Source organism: Stigmatopora argus, chromosome 21 (genome assembly GCF_051989625.1).
Source record: "Stigmatopora argus isolate UIUO_Sarg chromosome 21, RoL_Sarg_1.0, whole genome shotgun sequence".
Lineage (NCBI taxonomy): Eukaryota > Metazoa > Chordata > Actinopteri > Syngnathiformes > Syngnathidae > Stigmatopora > Stigmatopora argus.
This window is the reverse complement of record NC_135407.1, coordinates 3,836,558-3,858,853: the sequence shown is the minus strand read 5'-3', so window position 1 is coordinate 3,858,853 and position 22,296 is coordinate 3,836,558. Positions and strand designations below refer to the sequence as shown.

The following is a 22,296-nucleotide window of genomic DNA, read 5'->3' as shown; positions in this document are numbered from 1 at the left end:
TGAAGGAATATATAATGATGACATGGCACTGGGATCACATGGGTTGTTCGATATTTCCCTTGAGACACTTGGGCAATTGAGGGAATCAAACCGGCAATCAGGTTACCCGACAGCAACTCTGTTGCCGGGCCGTGACGCCCCGTGGGCACGTGGAGTAATTGAGTGGAGAAAAGAACGCCGCTCTCTGACGTGAAAAGCAACTCGCCGTGACAACACTATTATACACACATACAGTATAAATAGCCACCTGCTAAGACTACACCAGACTCCAGACGGGGGAAAAAAATAGGCACGAGCACGTCAAGGGTGATTATTCTCCTTCAATCATAACATCTGAAGAATTTGGAGGGGGTTTGTTGGCTTCATGACTCAATATTATGCCATGAGGCTGGCATTCTTGCGATAATAGATGGGCACGTATTATTTGCAGGAAGCATGTCAACATTTTCTTTTTTCAGTCCATCACTGTGGCAACTAACTTTGGTTAAAATTGACAGCAGGCGACACTAAGTGTATGAGCTATTAGAAGGCTGAACACAAATGTTTACATTTCAGCGCCGTTTGGTCGACCGGACGTTTGGTCGACCGGACGTTTGGTCGACCGGACGTTTGGTAGAACGGACGTTTGGTCGCTGGGTTGTTACTGTTGAAACCAGCTCTCAAAATTATAATCATGAGAGAGAGAGAGTTTAATATCTAATATCAAAATATCACAGTAAACTCTGTCATAATTTGACGACGAGCGAACCCGTCAACCAAACGTCCGGTCGACCAAACGTCCGGTCGACCAAACGTCCTGGGACCAAACATCTTTCGACGAAACGTCCGGTCACGGTCGCGGATAGTCATCTAAGCCATTTGATTGAATCGACATTGCCATCGTTTATCCAAATAAACAATATAGGATTAGAGCATCATCATTAAATTGGTGATTTGCACCCGTTGTAATTCCACACATGATGGCTATGACGCCCACTACAATGACAGTTTTACACAAGCAACTAAAAACAAAACTATCCCTCAATGCTAACAGTTAAGGGGGAAAAACAATCACAATTAAATACAAGCAATCACAACCATCAAGACTTGTTAAATCTAATTTACAGTATTGAACGTAACACTACATTTTCACAACTATGATTTCAAGTTTTAAAGAAATCTACCCAAAAATGTACAGTTACTAAAAGTACTACGTGCATTTTACCATTTTCTACTTATTTTTAAAATGGTTTAATCGTGGCAACCATTTTACAGCAACAAGGTTTATTTTTTACAGTGTACCCCTATAAAATGTGAGGAATCCAACAATAATTGTACAACACTTTTACACAGGGTCTTATGGGACGCAATTTAACGTATACCGCCATGCTATAAACCAAGTCCAATCGAAAATAAAATGAGACCATACATGTCGGGCATGCTATAAAACATGTTGGAGCCTGTAGAAGTCATGTAGTGTGTTCATAGCACAGCTGATTTACTTGACCTTTCAAGACAGACTTCTAGAAGCTTGTAAGGTCGACCAAGGCAAGCCAGTCAGATAAACCCGGCGTTACATGTTTGTCAGAAGCGAACACGCGCCCGCTGAATGTAGCGTCGTGGCAGGGGTGGCCTTTCGCCTGCGGAGAAACAACAACGCATTCGCTGTTCCTATGTTCTTCTTTTGGGTTGAAAGCCTAATGTTCCTGGCTTTGTTGCAAGAAATGATTGTCTGCGCTTTGTGGAGAAACATTTTTTTTCCACCCATTATGTAGCAGCTTTGAGAGACACAGCAAAATTGCTGCGTGTAATTGGATTGTCAGTTATGGAAAAACAAACATCTCAAACCGTCTTAATTATGCTCCATTTGTTGGTTTGCTGTCTCGTTTTTGAGTTGCATCTATCTTCTTTATGCATTGCATTGAAAGAATGATGGAAAATGTGTTGAAAGGCCATCTTGGGAGATATGCATGGACTACAGCTTGCGTTTTTATGTCCATCAGGTTAAGCTTAACAAATTGCTATTATCTGGAGTGTTTTAAAAGCAAATAAACTGATTGAAGACTTTAACGTACTAAAACAAAACTCCAATTAATTGTAGTGTCGATTGTCAAACTTCCTAATAGATTCCCTGAATTACATGCCTCGGGGAAATACATTGCCAAAAACATTTAACTAGTATCAAACATGTAAATAATCCCTTGACGCTGATAAATTACAAGGTAAGGTAAAAATTAAATTTTAAAGCTGGGTACACTGGGTATTTGTGGGTAGAGAAGCCAAAAGGTTTACTCAAGTAAGAGTAGCATTACTTAAAAATAATATTAGTCAAGTTACGGTCATCCAAAACACTCTAGTGCAAATTAAAAAGTATTTGATAAGAATACTCAAGTAATGAGTAACGCATTTCAATATCTAATTTTCTTAAACCAATGGTTCATTTATATTCTTACCACAACATAATAGATATGAACTGTTGTCACGTGACGTATCAAGCCCCAACAACGCAAATTCTGACTAAAAATATCTATCCCAAAGAGAATGAGGGCCCTTTAGTGGGGTAAATATATTTCCTAACAAGCAATTAAAATCAGTCATATCACTGCGCCTTTGTCAAATGAAAGATGGGAGAGAGATTAAATCCACAGTAATGACTTATGGTGACTGCAGCGCACTGTGAAATTGTTCATATTTCACATGCTTTAAAGGGCGCTAGGTGACCGAAAAGGTCGGCGTGGCGATAAGGCTTGTGTGTGGCCGTGATAGTATTGTGAGTATATTGGAGTCATGTGATTATTGTTGGGGTAAAATTAGTAAAGGCAAACTGGGCATCTCTGGCAAAAATACGGTCAAATTTGTGGAAAAACAAAGGGGAAAATGTAACAATTTTAGTGTAGCCCAAAGTAGCATTAGTAGTTCTTATAAAACTACTCTTCGATGTCGTCGATATTTCTCAAAAAGGAAAGTAACGGAGTCATCATACACACTTTGGGTGATTTTAAACTACAGTATTTTTTTGTTTTATTTTGCATTCTATTATAGGTATAGCAATAAATAGACCTGAGTCCAAGTGAAGTGTCCCTCTTCAGCAATCCATTCTTTGGGCTTCCTAACGCTCCCACCCTCTGTCAGCTAGAGGACACCGCCGGAGAACAGTAATCATGTGGTTTTTGAGTTAATTAGCAAGGCGCAACCAGCTGTTTCATCCCCATAAGACAAAAGGGCGGTCTGACTTGCGCTTACCTGGGGGAGGCTGGTGTTAAGAAAGAAAAAAGAAATGTCAGGGCTACGTAGGTTGTAATTACCGGGAGACAAACTTATTTTTTTTAACTCCCTCGTACGAGATAAAGCAGTGGCGTAAGCCTCTACTGAAGAATGTGGTTTTATATATATACACTGCGAACCTCCTTGTTCAAATGGATTGGACTTCTACTAATGGCAAACTCATTGAAATGCTCAGCAGAAGGATCAAAAGAGCCACGTAATTGCACATCTCTCTTCGTCAAAAGCACCGAAAGGAGTTTAAAACTAGAAATAAATAGCCCTAGCCTAACAGACCTTGTAGTTTTCCTATCAATTTCACATTGGTTTTCAGAGTGCAACACAAACTGTCAAAATAAATGCATTCATTAAAAAAAAGACTTGGCAGCTCTGTAATAAGCGGTGTACTAATTCACAATTTTAACAACAGTGTGAATTAAATTAATTCCCTTGGAAACAATTAACACGTTTCAAGCTATTATAACCAATGACGACTCGCTTAAGACACATCTCGCTCGCCATGACATTTTTAGTTTGTTTTTTTACTGGATCTTTCCAGCCTTGCTCCTTTTTCTCAGAACACTGCGGGTGTATTTCCTCCCATCCAGATCCCCAAATGAAGTCAACTACAGCAATTTTGACGCGCACAGGAAGGATTTTATTCACTGAATTGTGTTCTATTGAGATGCTCAGGAGCTGCAGCATGCGGTCTATTGAGAACTACTTTTAATGAAATTGCTTTTACGCAAGAGCACAGAGACAAACAAACCATTAAAGTAGCGATCATGCCTTTTTTTACGTTTAGGACAGACAATCAGAAACTGATTATTGGGATTTGATAGCTTTGACAACAGAGGAAAAACTGAAATCACGCAGGAGGTTTTATTCTGAAGTGAGTAAAGAAATTGACATTTAAAAACTAAGTTATGGTACTGTTATTTTTGATGTTTTGTAAAAGCATAGTGGTTTCACAGAGAAGGGAAAAAAGGGATGAAGCGCTAAGTGTTCTGAGGAGGCAGAGGGGTGATAAAGTGTAGCGGAGTTAAAGATGTGGCCCAAGTGACACGAGCCGCATCCAGCAATGCATTCCGACTCGGACTCAAATCCTTTTATTTCTCCCCTTCTTATCGCCCCGTGGTCTTTTGATCCGGCAAACTCATTTAAGCTGCACCGCGACCAGGTATTTGGAATTGTGACGAGCAGACACAGCAGCGCTTTGATTTCCTGTGCTGTGTTTGAGAATTTACAGTAAATTACATCTGCCAGACCGCGGTGGCAACGCCAAAGTAGCTTTGACATTTATTATTTCCTGATTTATCTGGAAACACAATGCACCAAGTGGAATAATATACTCCCCCCCCCCTGCAAAACCAACCAATTTTAGATTGAAGTAATATTAGGGGGATTGAAGAAGCCTATTTGGGCATTTATGTTTGTTTGATTTTTCGAAAGACTGCAGCAAAAGACAAATATTTGAATTTTTACAAGCTTGGGCTTTAACATTGGTACATCTGCGCTGCATTTCTTCCAATTGGCTGGACAGGACACTTAGTCACCCATGTTTTGTGAATAAATGACTTAATTTGGATCTTTTTTAACTGATTTCATGCATTTGAGTCCATCTGTTAGTGTCGTTTGACAAGGAGAAACAAAGACAAACAAGTTTCAACGATGGCAGTTGCATGAGGAAAGAAGCCAAGAGGCACAAATTGTGATGGAAAAAAAAGGCCACAATGTGCTGTTAAACAATTAACTTTGACTCCCTTGTAAAAGTACTGCAACACATTGCTTGTGTGCGAAATGAGCAAACAGGCGGAAGCGTGCCATGGAATTGGCTGGAGTCACGCCGTGAAAGCATCTGCTCGCCGTCTGACCCGCTGACCCACAAGCGGTCAGGTGAGGGTGGGCGTGTCGCTGAGCATGAATGGTGACAAAACTGGGACGGCCAAAACAAATAAATCAAATAAAAGGCCAGAGGAGCTGGAAAGCAGATTTTTGCAACGTCCGTGCATACAAACAAACGCCAAGAAGAGCATTTAGGTCATAATCAAGCAGCTGTTCATTTATGTTAATACCACAATTGTCTGACCTTCTGGTTGTTAGGTGAGTCTGTTTTGCAGCCACATATTGGTTATTTTACATACTTGGACGACATGTTTATGCTTGCCAGATATTGCCAAAGTACGGTATTAGAGGTGGAATGACCATCTGCTATGATAATTGTGTGCTTTTCAACTAATAAGGTTAAATGTTGGCAGTAGCTGTACAATTGGTAACGTTACAAATAACGATGGTGACCAAAAAGCACTTTAGCGACATCATGGAGGACGAAGCCATTTTGTCACTTTTTCATCGAACGTGGATAAAGTAAAATGGGTTAAAGGATAAGGGGACTGCCAGAATATTGAGTGGGTGACTTTGGAGAATGGAGAAGTATGGGATTAAATAGATTTTATGGGAAACGCAATACTGTTAAAAGGATCGTAAGTGGAGTGTTAATATGCATGTATTTGCATTATGAGTTAAAAGTTCAAAGAAAAAACACTACTACCATATTTACTAAATATATCAACTACAGTGCCATTTAATTAAAACTAGATCACTCAGAGACTAACCTTCTCATCAGGTCACCCTACACTGCAAATTTGAGCTAAACCCTCCAATCCATTATTACAAAACACAATTTCTGACCTCTGTGACCTTTGATCTCCTTACCAACGAAATTTGATCTCTGGTTTCATATTGCAAGTTTGACAATCCCTTCATTCTTTCTATAGTTATCTTGAACACAAACATACAACCAACCTATTCAAGGTGAACACCCACTGCCTGTTGATGCCTGGGATAGGCTCCAGCACCCCCAGGACCCTCTTGAGTATAAGCAGCTCGGAAAAGGAATGAACATTGTATAATCTGGAGACCTGGAGTTGTCAGACAGATACAACAACAACAACAACTCCTGCCAAAACAATTCTTCACAGTTCAGTCCAAATCTTATTAATAAAGAACAATTCATCCCTGTGTCGTGACTCAGATGGGTTAAATCCCCCCGCCTCCCCCCTAAAAGAAGGCGAGGAGACGTTGGGTAAGAAGGTGAGAGCAGCAGCCTCAAGCTGTGAGCTGAGTGCACCTCCAAAAAGCCTGACAGGGCCTGCAGGGAGAATGAGTGTGTGCTGAAAATGAAGCGTGCACATTCATATATACTACAGAGGAACACAAAATGTCTCCAAAGGCAGGAAAAAAGAAAAGCCAGGAAGGAAATATGCCATCACTCGCAGAAGAAAGCCTTGCTCGAGAAAATCCCTCGCAGTCAACAAGATAGCAGCATCGTATAGGGGATGCATTCCACTTATTCCTTTCGGATGATTTTAATATAGGATTGGGAATATTTGTGGAACATCTCGTCGCAGCCTGAGCGATGAGAAATCCGTTTGTAAAGAGTAGAATGTGGGTGAGCTGTTTCCTGGTTTGAATACGGTAAAGTTTCAAGTTTGGACTTTGTCGATGTACAAATTCTTGGCATGTAATTTCGCAATTGTGCCGGTCGGATAAAAGGGCGAGCGCACCATCATTAAGTCCGTGGGTGTCTTACTCAAGGACATCCTGACAGCGACACACTCCAGCTGTCGGCGGGGATCGAACCTTTGACCGACGGCGCCCTTCACGCGTGTCCATCACGGTTCTCCCCTTTTGTCATGCATCGTTTGCCACGGTGTTAGCAATGCTTCTGAGCGAGGAAACCCGAAATACGGGCAAGAGAGGAACCAGCTGGGTATGAAAATGTCCGTGTTAGTTTCCATACGATGAGTTTGTCGTGTGTGCGGGTTTGAGGTCACAGCCGCGGGGATGTGCTAGCTTGATGCGACCTCAATATTTTGGAATATTTTGCTATTTTCACTTTGTGCGGATGCGCTCGGTCAGAGACAAAAGTGTCATGTATATATCTTTGGTGAAGTTGACTTTTTCTGTCAATCTGCTGTGAATTTAAATGTGGTTGTCACGAGTAGGCATCCAAACTATTTTGAACTGGGAGTGGTGGCACCGAATAAAAGCTTGATCTCAGGTCCAAAATAAACTGAAGAACTTGCAGGGAAAAACTTTTTGGGGAAGTATTCCTCCTTCTAACTGACATAGATAGAAAATTTAAGGAAAGAGAAAACTAGCATGGGAACTTTAAGGGATATCAAATGGATTAAATCCTAGTACTATGCTTTCTCATCACTAATATCAAAGAAAGTTATCATCCAAAGAATGTCATTTTAAGGTCACGTGGGCTAATTAAATTTAGATTTCTATCTAGAAAGATCCAAATCCAATAAGAGAATTACAACGTGTGCAAGTGTTTATGTGAGAGATATCAATTTACGAAAAATGTTCTCCATCAGCATGTCTTATTTCTCTAAATAATGCTAAGAATGAGTTAAGTTATTTTCAGGAATGTGGTTGTGGTAAATAAGAGACCCTTTTCTAGGATCTCACTATTGCTATACGAGCCTAACATATCGAAAGAATGAGTAGACCCTCGCTCAGCAGAAAGAAAAAAAGTTTGTTTCTAACTTTTCCCATTCTTTATTAATCGACAGTAGAAACACTGAAGATGTTTGCTTTTGAGAAGCCTCAAGCGATAAAACAACAAAAGCGAGACGGAGTAAAGTCTTTTGTTTTTACAGACATACAACCTCGAACCTACTGTGAGCTCCACTGCATCATTCAGGTAACTGCCGGGACGTTTTTCAAATGATTTTTTTTTACTCCGGTATCTTTCGTCTCTATTGAAACACACGCTTTGTTCCTAACATGCATATTAAATACTATAAATCCAGGTGCAAAGCTTTTAAACTTGTCTCACTTGGAAAATGGCGGTATTTCTTTCCTTAATCGCCCCAAAAAAACAAGATGACTCACCTACTCGTTATCTACTACTCAAAAACTGTGCTGATCTCAAACCCAAAGCGATAAATAGCGACTTGCACAGGTATCTTTTAGTCATTTCCAAACCAGAAAAACATCCCTCCGATGGACTAAACTAATACGAGAATTAGCGCAAAAGCTGAAGACCTGATGCAAATCAGTCTATCTTTCAATTGTCAAATGGTCTTTAACTTTGCCTCCAATTGAATCCAAGTCTTCAAGATGGAGGTGAAAAGCCTAGACATTTGAAAGCATATGACAAGTTGCCTTGTCGCAATTTTTCAAACAGTCCCTATCTTCTAAGTAATAATTCATCAGTCAAAAGCAAGAATCTTCGTAATGATTTAAAAGTGTCCGTGACAAGCATTGAGGCAGATGTTAATATTACAAATGCCTCCTCGCTTGCCGCTACATTCACACGCCAGTATATTAAGCAGCCTTCCTCAGGCGCGTTGCCTCAACGTCCCCCAAACTCACCCCCCACCCGAGCCATGTGTCTCTTCCTCTCCAGAGTAGCGTCACTATTTACAGTATATGATCTGCCTCTTGGAGCAAGAAACCCAGAAGCCATGGAATTAAAGCGTATGCCCGTGTGTACAAACGTGGCTGTAGAAATACAAAAAAAATACCATCATGTTTTGCTCTTGTATCCACTTTGAATCCATCATATTACACTGAAAAAAAACAGCTTTACCCAGATACAATGCTACAAACCACTAAAATCCAACAGGAAATGTTTAAGCAAAGACACGTTGATGGACGACATCAATGATTCATCGTCAATCTAATATTTGCCCACGGGTAACATAAAAGGCGGCTTCCAGAAGCGCTTTGCCACACCTGACAGCTCGTCCAATTTAGTAACTGTGAGGAACCTGCATTCAATAAACCGCCCAAAGATGAAGGCAAAACTTCAATCGAGCCATGTTCTCAAAGCACAAAGCGTTTTACTTTCACGCCTCATTGTTATGGATTGAAATATTCATTTTGTACCATCTGCGTTTATCGTTTTGTCTCGTGCCAGAGAACATTGGTAGGTAACCATGGCTGAGAGATCTAAATTATCCTTTTTTTTTTTTTAATCAGCTCTTGGATTCTTTGGACAAGAGGGGAATTGAGTTAAAGGAGCGTAGATGGTGAAAAAGACTAACTCGTAAGATGAGGTTGTACTTTCTGGTGTGCAAGTGGGATGTGTAAATTAAGCCTCTAGAGGGGGTCGGGATTGAAAGCAGGCTCGCCGAGAGGAAAAAAGTGAATTTTTAAACCACGACATTCGCTCTTTATTTAGAAGGACATATTTTACATAATTTATAATTTGCTTCGTAGATGAAAAATCTAACTGTAAATGAGAAAACGACATCAAGCCCAAAAACAGTGTTCTAAATGTGTCTATATTTGACCAACATAGGGTTAAAGTATTTAATCCAAAACCCCTTTGTCATGCAAAAAACTGAAACCTCATCCGGTTAGAATTGAATAGGAATAGACAAAAGTCATCCAAATGGACTGTTAAGACTCCAGTGTGCTATCGGGGATAACAATCCCAGCATACAAGGTTGCTACCTGTGAAAGATTCCATTTTGGTTCCCATCCAAATGAGGATTGTTTGGCCTTGAGGGGAGGTTTGCATGAGTGCCCGCATTGTGGTGCAAAAGAGAAATACAGCTCCATATAAATTGCCTATCCATTACATTTATTTACTCTTGCCAAAAATGGTTCCAGCTTTTGGGCTATAAGCCACGGTCTGCCCAAAATGTCAGCAAATGTCATCAAGAATTAAATGCTTCCATTGTTTACCTTTTTTTTCTTCAGTATTTTTTAATAGCTTTTACTTGCTTGGCTGCCTCGCCAAGTTCTCCATTTTCTTCATCTTCATTCTAACGTGCTTTAAAGTTGTTGGTCTTTCCAGTCATCTTGGAGGGGACAAGACCGGAAGGTTTAAAATTAAATCCAACGGTTTTAAGCGAACTTTCTCCATCTTTGCTTTGTCTCGCTAGTCACCAGAAAAACTTGAGGTCCACAACTAAAGTAGGTTGAAGAATTGCTTCACTTGTAGCATTTGTGAACTTTCACCAACATGGAAGTATTATTTCTTCATGATGGTCCAAATCAAATACACTTGAGGGTCGTATTCAGCCCACGTTTCCCAGAACAATTCAGGTTCCTTGAAAGAACCTTGAAAGATGAGCATTGCTGCCTGCCATTACAATACACTTAATGACCATATTTTGCAATTCAAAAAACTGAGTGCACATTTGGCTCTTTTGTCTAGCAAAAAATCTTTTTTTGTCCGACTTAGCTTCCCAACGTCATCGCCCACCACTTGACCATGACAGTGACGAAATCTCCTCTGGGTGGTCCAACCTTTAACTACCCACTTCCTGTACAAGCCCCTCCTTATCCTACTCTTTCACCCGCAAATGGCAAGTTTTCAAAGTCGGTCCAAGGTACCGATCCATCGCATTCTAACCCCATCTCTCCCAACATCGACATGTCTGCCTCATTATCATGATGAGTTTTTTTTCCCTTAGATACGGTGAACGAATATTCCAACATTTGATTTTGGGGGGAAATAAGGTGGGGGACAGAAGGTTGGGGGGTCACCATGTTCATTATATAACAAATTTGGGCTGAAATAGGTTGAGCTTTATCTTTGGGGGAAAGTGCTGCGTAAGGAAGGCTCGGGTGGGGGGGATGATTGCTCTAAACAACACACACACACACAAACACACACTGGCACACACACACACGCAGAATTCGGAATAATCAGCTCACGTTCACTTTGCCACAGCCCAAGAGCTACCGCAAGAATATTTATCGACTGCCGGCTCAATGGCTGTATTGAGGCGAAGGCTTGGAAAGGAGGGGAGGCAGAAAAGCCATCAAAGAAGAGAAAGCTACAGCTCATTTGCCACTCGTGCCCATTAAAGAAGCGGCAAAAGAAATGAGGGAGATGCTTCAACCAGTGCCACGACCCTGCAAGAGCGCGCGTCGCTGCCCGGTTGTGTACCTTGCGCGTGCGTGCAGAGCGAGCCGAGGACGACGATCCACAGGAGGTGACGCGCCGTCATCCCTCCGACCGTCATGCTCGTCCCTCGCCGTCCTCCTCCTCCTTCCGTCAGTCGGCGTTCCGTGCCGCTAGCGCGGGCTCCGACGCATCCTCCGTGGCGAGGTGAGCGCGAGCCCTCTGAGCTCTCGCCGGGCCGCATGCTGCTTCACATCCAGAACACGGGAAGGGAGGAGAAGGGGGGAGGGAGGGGAGAGGACGGGAGCGAGGATGGGGAGGGGGGTGCTTGAGTTTTCTCCTTCCTCCTCTTCCTCCGTCTAACATTGACTAAATAAATCCATCAAATGGCGTTCGGCGGCGAGAGGACAAGTGACTTGTAAATCAGCCATCAATGTTGAGGAAGACTTGATGTGTCAAATCCACATTTTTTTTCTTCCTCCACTGGGATGCATCCAAGCTCCTTGGATGCTTCGTATTCCCCCTCCTTTCACCTTAAAAAGAACGAATAGATCCTTTTTCTTCCTCTTTTCAAGCTCTCACAGCTTCTTCTACTCTTTTCTCCGAGAGTGCGGATGCTGAAATTGTTGCATCCTCATCCCTGCTGTGGCGCAAAAAGATTCAGCCTCACTCTTTCCATGCCCCCAAAAAAGAATAAAAAGATCAGAGTCTCGCTGTGAGGTGTTCAAGTTGTCCAACGAGATGACCAAAAAATAAAAAATAAAAAAAAATCCCTTCAGTCACAAAACAGAGGAGATGTATCCCGCTCCATCCTTCTGCCTCGTCTTCCTCCTGCGAGTGAGGAAGGATGCCCGACTGGCGGGAGATGTTGCCTTCAAGTGCTCCTCGGAAGCTGACGCGTCGTAATTCACGCGCGTCAGTCGCACGAGAGTCACAGCCCGGGCGGCTCCGTGATTAAAACTGCTCCGGTGCGTACGCGGTTGTGGGAGTGGGGACAGGGGGGGATGGCGTTAGTGTGAACGGATGGAGCTCGCACGAACCAATCCGTTATCCTCCTCCTGTGATGCTCGTCTCATGGAATGAAGTCAAAAGAAGAAGGAGTTGAGGAGTTGGTGGCAAATGAAGCTACCCGGCCGCCTGCGTGGGTGTGACTTGTGGCCAGGGGGGTGGCCGTGGAAGTGATACGCCAATTCTTGCATCTCCAAGCCAACGCTCCACGTGCGGTATTCATAATTAATCATATCAAAGTGACTATATCACTACCAAGGGGCATTTTGGTGATGAAAATGCAAATTTTTAATCAAGAAAGACCTCAAAATGTATTAACCCATTGAATAACATTGGCATCCAATAGATTTGAACATTACTCCCTATTCTAATGGACGTCGACAATTGATAAAAATAATTTAAGCCTTAAATTAGTTATTCTGACAAAAAAGTGGGATTTTTTTTGAAAGTTTAAGTCAAATTTACTAGGTTTTTTTTGGAAAGGACATTAAAATGTGTTTTTTAATGTTGTAATTAATGGGCTATTTATTTAAATTGCAAAACAATCTCCATGTTGGCCCTGAAGAACATGAATTTTTAAAATGAGCATGGAAAAACTCATTCTAACTAATCACAAGTGGCTTTTCTGTGTTAGCATTGTCACAAACAAAGTGCTTAAAGGTTACAAATGGTAAAAAATTCAATACGCTTCTTGCTATTATGACTGGGGAATGTGGAGGTAACTAAAATGATTTATTTAATAATGCAGTATTGTTGTTTGAGGTATTTGTCTTTTCGCACACATCAATTTTGATTTCATCGCCAACCATCCTTTGCTCGTTCCGTGGCATGTGGTCAGTTTTTTCCTGCCAGACATTCAGGCGCACCATTTTTAGGTAAATCCATTTGAACTAGAAGGCTCTTACAAGAGAGATGTTGGAATTGAAATAGAAAAATGTCTCAATCCTGCGCCTGTAAACATGGTATAGTGATATTTTTACTCAATTCAAAGCTTTCATGTGGACTTATACCACATTACAAGATGGGGAGAGGTAGGAAATTTAGTAATAAAAAAGGTAAATAGTCAGAGGATTGATCAACGGATGAATTGAGTTCAGAAGGGTGGATAGAATGATCCCTTGCAAGCCTCATTGGTTAAACCAATCAAGTTAACTGTCGATTTCTCTCCCTGGTGTAATCATTTTAGGGATACATTATTGATGCCGCTGCCTGCGATTAATTCATTTATGCAGTAATGGTTGCATATTTGGTGTAATCTATGCATACATGCTACACTGACTGACACAAATGAGAGAATTTCATCAAGGAATATCCAAACAGGTGTATCGATATAAATGGGCGGAAGTGTGTGTCAGCTTCATGTGGCTCTCTTCTGCCATCTAAAGGCGCACTCCCTCTCCCCTCGTCTATCTCCATCCCTCCCGCCACAAGCCGATCACTATCATCAATGTATCTCTCTGCTTTATCATCTTTATCGACCCCAAAAAATAAGATATGTACACTTACAGTAGTGCTAATTTTTCTTAAATCTCAGACCGTTTCTTCCGTCTGCTTGGAGAAATCAATAAGACGTGTGTGCGTATGTGTGAGTTTCGCGTCCTTAGAGATGGGGGGGGGAGAGTGAAAGAAAGAGAGGAGAGAAGAGTAAAGAGGCGCTGGAGGGGGATTGACGAAAAGGGGGGCCGGGAGGTTGCAGACACCGAGTTCGGGTGGAGAATATCAGATGAGAAGAGGTAGGCAGGAAGGAACGAGGCAATTAAAACAGAAGGAGGAGGGCAAGAAGAGGAGAGGACATGAAGGTTTTGGAATTGAAGGAAAGAAAGTACAACATGTCTGAGAAAGATCTTCATGGATGATGGTGCGTTTTATGATGGTGCTTCAGTGCGGCAAACTTGCTTAAAGTGATGCCACTGACATAAGCTGTTAGCCTGCGGAGGACAACAGCGGCTGCATGAAATGAGTTGAAATTTATGAACTCTACTGCTCCAACAGCGCATCTATTTGCCGCCATTAGGTTTGCAATTGCTCGGATACTGGCGATCAGCTTTAGTTTGATGCGTTCCCATTCGAGTCCAACAACCGCTTGGGTTTGTAGCGGTCAAGATGGAACATTTATTTTCTTATTGCCTTAAGTCGATGGGATTTGCTAGAATTAGAGTCAAAGTGAAACCTGCAGCAGGTAAACAGCCTGTCTGTTCCTTACAATTGATTTACTCATGATATTATACCACTGTCATTAGAACCATTAAGCTTTTGGCACTTTTATCAAAGTGTAGCAGAACTAAAAACAAAAAAAATCTAAGCAAGATGGAACGTACTATGGAGCGTGACCGGACGTTTGGTCGCCCGGACGTTTGGACGCCCGGGTGAATATAATTTTGAGAGCTGGTTTGAACAGTAGATATTCAGATATTAAACTCTCTCATGAATATAATTTTGAGAGCTGGTTTGAACAGTAGATATTTAGATATTAAACTCTCTCTCTCATGAATATAATTTTGAGAGCTGGTTTCAACAGTAAGCTCTCTGTCATGTTGTCAAACGTCCGGCGACCAAATGTCCCGTCGACCAAACGTCCGGGCGACCAAAAGTCCGGGCGACCAAACGTCCGGGCGACCAAACGTGCGAGTACCACTATTGAGTTAGCTGACATTCAAAACATAATATTAAGGAGAGAGACATTTTTCAAGCTAGTATAATATTTCAATGCAAATGTTGCAGTCAGGAGCATTTTGCTAACCTTGGTATGTAGGCTAGTTTGTAAACACTAGGGAACTTATCAAGGCCTGAAATTAGTAGCATAATGTAACAACAAAACTATTCATTCATGAATTACCTCGGGGAAAACAAAATATGAGCCTTGATGAAAATTCGAGGCATTCAAAAGCTTTGATTGAAGACAAGCATTGGTTTATCGAGCATGTTTCTAAGAGAATTTAAATGGGATTCAACAGAGGTTTCAGGAGAGGAGCAGACCCCCCCTCTGCACTGTAGTCATGTGGTTTGTTTTTCTGTAGTGTGGTTTTGCGAATCAACAATTCCCGACAGACTGGTGACAAGTCGAAGGTGTTGCCACGGTTTCAGCGCGGGTCCAATAAACTACATATCTTTTTTTGTTGGGCTGCCACAAGAAAATACATATTTTTCGGTGCCGTAAGATTCAAAGCCAACCCATGCTCAAATGATAGAAATCCAAAAAAAATGGTAAAAATAAGAATGCAGTTTGGAGACAATAAATCTGTGTTTTACAGAAATTGGTAGGAATATGTCTATCATTCAACATGAAGCATAGCTACGCAAATATACAGTATAGAGTAATACCATTTTCTGTTGGACTATTTAGAATTACAATTGATGGATAGACTGATTATTCGTTCGCGATTTGCTACATATAAAGTAACTGAACATGAAGAGACTTCTAATGTGGGGATAAGTGAAACAAGATCCCTTTTAAGAGCACGAGAAACAATGCAAAAAACATTCCCTCTATGAGGCATTGGACCGGTGACAAAAGCAAATGTGAAATGGCACCAATGGAAGGCGTTTAAAACCTGCCGCGTTCCTTGACAACCGCTGACTTTAGAATGCAAAGCGGCAGTGATGGTTGTTTTCTTGTTTTTCACGGGCTTTCTGAAAATTGTTGTGACATGGGAGGAGAAAAAGGCTGCCTATGCGTTAGCATAGCTGTTAGAGAATGTGCTCCAGGTGTGAGCGCTCTTCCATCTAAGCCACCCACCCAGTCAAAGCTTACTTTAAATACATGAGACAAATACCACATTGGTGGATTTTACGCACTTGTGAATAGTAAAAAGCAACTCTTCTGACAAGATCCTGGACTCCATCCATCCATCCGTTCGTCCCCATCACGATTACAGGTCAGGTGGAGGCTATCGAAATTGATTCACACCATTGACTGGTCAGTCGTTTGCAGGCTGCACTTACAAATAACCCATTGACATTCACTCCTATAGATAACTTGGGAGATGTCAGTTAACCTAGCACGTAATATTTGTAATAGAAATTGTAGTCAGAGTTTCTACAGATAACCCAAGCAGGGAGTCAAGTGCATGATGCTGTACCACTCTATCTGCTGCACAGATCACTGGCTTACCTGGAGAACATTGGCTGCACTGTGAGGGTCATGTTCTTTAATTTCTCCAGTGCTTTCAACACAATCCAGCCATTTCTGCTCAGTGGGAAGCTTGAAAGTACAGCAGTAAACTTTCCCCAAACTGCATGAACAATCGACTACCACACAAACAGACCACGGTACATCAGGTTCCACGTCTGTGTGTCTGACACGGTGGTCTGCAGCACAGGGGACAGTGCTATCACTTTTCTCTTCAAACACAGCCTCAACTCTGATACCTGTCACATTCAGATCTAGCCTACGACGCAGCCATTGTCGGATATGTTTCCGAGAGGGACAACTGGGAGTACAGGACCATCTGCAGCTTAACACCAGTAAGACCAAGGAGATGGTCGTTGACTTCCGCAGGAGGATGACACCCGTGACTACACCGGTGAACATTGAAAGAAATGAAATGTTGGAGACCTACAAGCACTATTACTGCAGATCAATCATTCCATGATGATTAATAATATTTATCCTATAGTTGATGTGTTTGGTATAAGGGAATGAATAAAGAACTATTCTACTCTACCATTCCAGGATTCTAATCAAATTTGTGGCAAACAAGGTTGCCTTCAAGGGAGAAAGAACTAATCTTCCACTTTGGTCACAGCAGGGTGCTGACAGGCCCTCGTCAGTCTCAGAATTTGAAGGGCATGGCCGATGACGAATGTCCATGAATTTCCTTTCATAATATCTATCTTACTAAAGATTTGAACAATCTTATTGCAAATTTTTGTCTCCATGTATATGCTTTTAGACCTGATAAAAGCAATAGGTATTTGCTTTTAGAGCTGATAAAAGCGATAGGGTCGGTACAAAGTTCACCTTTAAAACCAAAACATTTCACCGCACGATACTTAAAAGAAAAGCGAGCTGTCATTACAAAGGCTTCTCTTTCGCAATGCATATACAAGCAATTTGTGGTTTACACCGACCTCGCTGTTGACACTCATCGAGTTATGTGCTCTCGGACACCAAGCAAGACTCTGCCAGAAAAACGAGTAATCGTGCATAAAAGCGTCTTCTTGGGCTTTTGCCAGATTTTTCAACAAAAGCAGCCCACTGGTTCGAAGGCCAGCTCTGCATTAAGCAAATTGCGTGGTGGTGCATGGAAAGAAAGCCAGAACAAGATGGGTCTGAAATTCCAGATCATTCCACGCTCGTACGCCTAACTGGTCCAGCCTACTTTGACTTAAACTAAACTGATAAACTCCTGCTCTCAGGATGTATTCTAACGCCAAATCAACTATCTTTGCATCAAGGGACAGCCATCGATAAACTAACAGGCAAGAGGCTGCGACACTTGGGGGTCTGCTGGGTGTCAATGGGAAACGTGGTATCCATTTTGTAAACATGCACAATCATGCTCACACCCTCCAACGAACACGCATAACAAGCTGACAATGTTTGTTTGTCCCCAGCTGCCTGTTTACAACCGTTGTCGCTTGCGGGGAGGGTACGTCAAGAGACAGATTGTTGGGGTGTATGTGTGTGTCTGTGTGGAGAGGGGCTCATTGCACACAGAGGCAACGTCATTGACTCTTCAACAAGATGCTAGCGGCTTCCGCCAACACACACAAACCGACAGAGGTTTGACTGAGCGTAAAAGACACACAGAGAAACCATTTGATGAGGTAGAGGGGTGGGATGTCATCACGCTTAGTATAGCGACTGTAAAACTCACACATCGGAGATATTACATCCAGTTCACAGCGCAAGACCAACCAATGCAGACATTCAGGCCTTGGGGTGGTTTTTGACACCACGTGTGCATCTAAGGGTTAAAATCAATTTAAAGACCATTAGTACCATAACTTCACTGGTTGTCATTCTTTAGGAAGAATACTAGTAGTTGGTTGCAATAAAACTAGCCCACTCCAGACGATCAATCGCTTGTTTTGACCATTCCTATTTTCTATATTTTCATCCATACCAGCCAAGTCTAAAAAGACATCCGTTTCTACCGACTGCAAAATATTATATTTCTGATAAAATCCTACAAATTGTCTCTGGAGCCGAAGCTGCTTCCCTGACAAATATATTCTGCCAATGTCAGACCTCTATGATGTAATGGAGGAATCTCGACAGTCCAGATAAGAAACTTGACAAACATTTACTGTTGAATGAGATTAAGATCCCCCCCACCTCCAGTGCAGTATGCAGTTTTCATTGCATACCTGCCAGTTGATATTTGAGTAAGTATAGGTTTAAATGGATTTGCATATTGTTCAGTTTTTTAGGCATAAATTATGCATACCGTTGGACCAATAATGTTATACAATTCTGGGCTTCTATCAAATTGACACCATCAATCCTTTGGAAATAGGCGTATTAAGTAGGTAGTGTGTTTCTCATCATTTCTAATAAAAAAATGAGAAAATGTTCGGTGCGGCAATTCTAGACTGAATTATCACAGTGTTCCTCCATTTTAGTCGGCCCCTTCCGATCCAGTTTATCGCACTTTACTTTTAAGTCTCACATATTGCCTGTGGAACAAACCCTCCCACCCCTTTATCCTCCATCGCAAGAGGCGAGATAACAGTGAAAAGACTTAGAGGAGCAGACTTGGGGGGGTTCCAATCTAAGGGTTGAACCACTTAATCCAAGAAATAATTTGTAGCAGTTCATCTACATTTCACCCTCTCGGTAGCAGTGGCCCGTTAATCCAGCTCAAACGTACAAGCTGACAGTTGTTGCCTCGTAAATAAGAAGCCTTTGTGTGTGTGTGTGGCTGTAGAGGTTAAAGCAAGTGTGTGTGAGAGAGAGTGTGTGTCTTTGGGATTTCTCGATTTATCTGTTTTGATTTAATGAAGAAACCAATTTGGCCATACTTATTCAAAATCATCAAAATGATGTCTGAAGAAGACAATCTACAATCATCAATAAATACACTTACATAAATCTCTAAAAGTGTCAAACAATGGGCAATAATACTTTGCCTGATACAAGCTACGTATACTGCAGCCTCGCTGCTAAAGAGCAGCTATGTTAAGATAAAAGTATAATGAATCAATTAAGTCTAATGAGTGTAAAAGTTCCTAGCGACATTTGTTACCTTATCTTGAAGCAATTATTTAGTGCAGCAGGTAGAGATCAGCAGGCAAAGAATTAACAAGATATAACATATTTTCTAGGTTGGGGTGAACATGTACCTATATGAAGGTAACCATTGGTAGCTTTTTAAAGATGATGATATCTAAGGCAGGAAAAGTGTTAAGAGAAGAGTTTGAGAAAAACCTAACAGAAAACGACAATAACTCAGTGGGAATTGAGCTGAAAGAGTGAGGACAAAGTGGTGCAATTTGACCACCGGTCACTAACGAAACCAATGTTGCCAGGGGAATTTAGCATCCAGCCAAGATGCACAGAGAACCCAAAAGTAAGCCTAAGACTTTTTATGTCAGCAGGCCGATGAGTCCAGATTTTCTGTGTCTGCTCGCCAATTGCTGGCCTGTTTGCCATTGGGTTAGGTCAGGGTTTTTTTTTAAGTCTTAGCCATGGGTGAATCATATTGTGGCCTCCTGTTGTGAAGCTCTCATTTTGGAATCGAAAAGAATTTGTATAGTTTCACCGGCTAATCCTTTGTAGCTCGTTCCAGCTGAGCAAACAGTGACAGTACAGCCTCGACTCTCCGCTTATGCTGCCAAGTTGGTCTAACACTGCATCTATCACCTAATTCAGAGGTCAATCTGAAAAAGCATGATCTACTCTGAGGGATTTAATCTGGTATGATATTGTAAACGATACAGGCAGGAAATGCAGGGAAATGATACTGTTGGGTACATATGGTATAAACTAGCTTGAGTACAGTTTGCCATTTTGTGGTAAAGAGAGTCTTGCAAACGATGCTGGACAATAATTACAGACACTATTTAAAAACATTTGATCAATTCTGATCTGCAATCTACATTACGCATACCAAACAACTTATTCTTTCTGTTCACTGATTTAAGAGAAGGAACCGTGGCCATGGAAGAAAAATATACATCGACATTTTGGCGAATGATTGTGAAAGAGGTCGAATTCTGCTTACCAGAAAAGGAAGTATATATTTGAAACCTTGCAATGCGAAATAGGACTTTACCTTGACTTCTAGTGACCGTGAAAGAGAGAAAGTAATGTAAAATAGGGATTACTCACACGTCAGAATCGGAGCACGTGTAGGTGAAGCAGTCGAAGATGTAGTACGTCAAGGGAGCTGCACTTAAGACGCACAGGGACACCATTCTGATGTTAAACCGTGCTCAGTCTGGGATAAATCTGCACGACAAAGAAGAGATTTTATCTCCACTGTTCCTTTCCTCCGGGTAGCTGTTTTTGAAGCGTTATTCTGCCGCTAAGCCCTCGCACAGAACCTCTGAACCAGCCTTCACGGACTGAACAAAGCTGTTGCCAGTACTTGAAGGGAGGGCAGAAGTTGGTACACCAGAGAGGCTGACATTGAAGCCAACACTTCAAGCAGCTCTTCTGCTCACTTCTTGGCCCTTGAAAGGCCTAAAGCATTACTGGAATCTAACAGTCATGCATTAGGCCTTTCCATGACTCTGGCTGAGTTTAAGTCTTTACTTAACTCGGTGAGACCTCTAGGTTTTTTTGTTTCCCGATCGCTGCTAACTGTTGGCTTCCAAGTATCCATACTAGAATATTAGAGAACATTGTTAGCAGATTGACCACAATTGGGCTATTTTCTTGACATTTAATATAGAATAAATATATAGTATGACATCACACTCCAACTCGAAAGCCAGCAAGCACAGTGGACGCCAGGTAAAATTCAGACTAAAATCAAAATAATCCCCTTTCGATTCATGCATAGCTGTCGTTACTGATGAATATGTCATGTGACAGCTGACAGGAAGTGCCACAGTGATTGACGCCTGAGAATTCTAGCATGCTTTCCCGGCTCATCTAAAGGAGAGTTCCCCTTGATGTTATTTTTGGTTGGCTTCTGCAATGATTTTTTTTTCCCTCCTGGGTGAGTTTTAGCTCAAATGTGAGCGAAGTTCTATCAAAGCGCTCAACTTACTAATGGATATATATATATATATATATATATATATATATATATATATATATATATATATATATATATATATATATATATATATAGATATAGATATATAGATATATAAATATATATAAACCGCTTATCCTCACAAGGGTCACGTGGGGTGCTGGAGCCTATCCCAGCTGAAGAAATAGACCTATATTTTTGGGGGCTGTTACTGTCAATCACTGTGTATTACTCAAAACAGTCTTGAGGTAGAATCAAGTTGTATCATGTTTAAGATTTCTAAGCCATTTAAGATCATGGACATCCAATAATGTGGTGCTTCTCGTCCTGCTGCTGCAAATATTTTAATAAGTTTGTCACTTAACGACATCCAAACCCTTTGAGCTAGCAGCGAATGAATGGATTGGAGGTCTATTGGCATCAATGACAACCAATGAGTTAATCAATTTAACAGTAGAACCTTTGATGGTTACTTTTTATCGCATGCAATGGCCTTTATGTTCCTACGACTTTAAAATAAGCGATTTTGCAACCTTGACCCAAGTTGATCTCAAAAGAAGAAAAACCTGATCCGAGTATGATAAATTACCACTTCAACAAATGACAGAATGATAAATCGAAAACCTTTAGTGTCCCCGTGTTCACAGACAAACCAATGCCGTGAAAATCATCATCTCTTAGCTGGCAGGTAATTACAAACTGGAGCGAGAAAATCAAATGGAAGAATCCAGTATAAACCATACGAAGATGGGAGTGATTAAATACAGAAAATAGTGTGGCACAGCAAAAGTAAGACTTAAATGGCATTGAATTGGAGACCAATAAAATATACGGATGGCATAGGCTAAAGCTTGGCCCATTTATTGGTAGGCAGTTCCTTAATATATTGATGTTTATTTGTGAAGCTCTTTGGACGTGAACACAATTTGGGCAAAATCAACAACAGCAATCCAAAGCTACGGTCGATACTGAAAGAAGCATTAAGGGTTCACCCTCAAGGTTTGGGAAAGTCAGTCCGATAAG

The 22,296-nt window shown here is 41.4% G+C and overlaps 1 protein-coding gene across 6 annotated transcripts in view; it reads right to left on the bottom strand.

Moving 5' to 3' along the window:
• Window positions 1-12,210, bottom strand: part of csmd3b (CUB and Sushi multiple domains 3b) — a 185,887-nt gene extending 173,677 nt beyond the window's left edge. For 3 of the 6 annotated variants that reach the window (XM_077590441.1, XM_077590443.1, XM_077590445.1), the window contains exon 1: window positions 11,162-12,210. In XM_077590441.1, coding sequence (XP_077446567.1) covers window positions 11,162-11,360 — 199 coding nt within the window. In that variant the 5' untranslated portion in view covers window positions 11,361-12,210. The remainder of the gene's footprint in view (window positions 1-11,161) is intronic. The other 3 variants (XM_077590442.1, XM_077590444.1, XM_077590447.1) reach the window with 1 other exon arrangement.
• Between the last annotated feature and the right edge of the window lie 10,086 nt (window positions 12,211-22,296).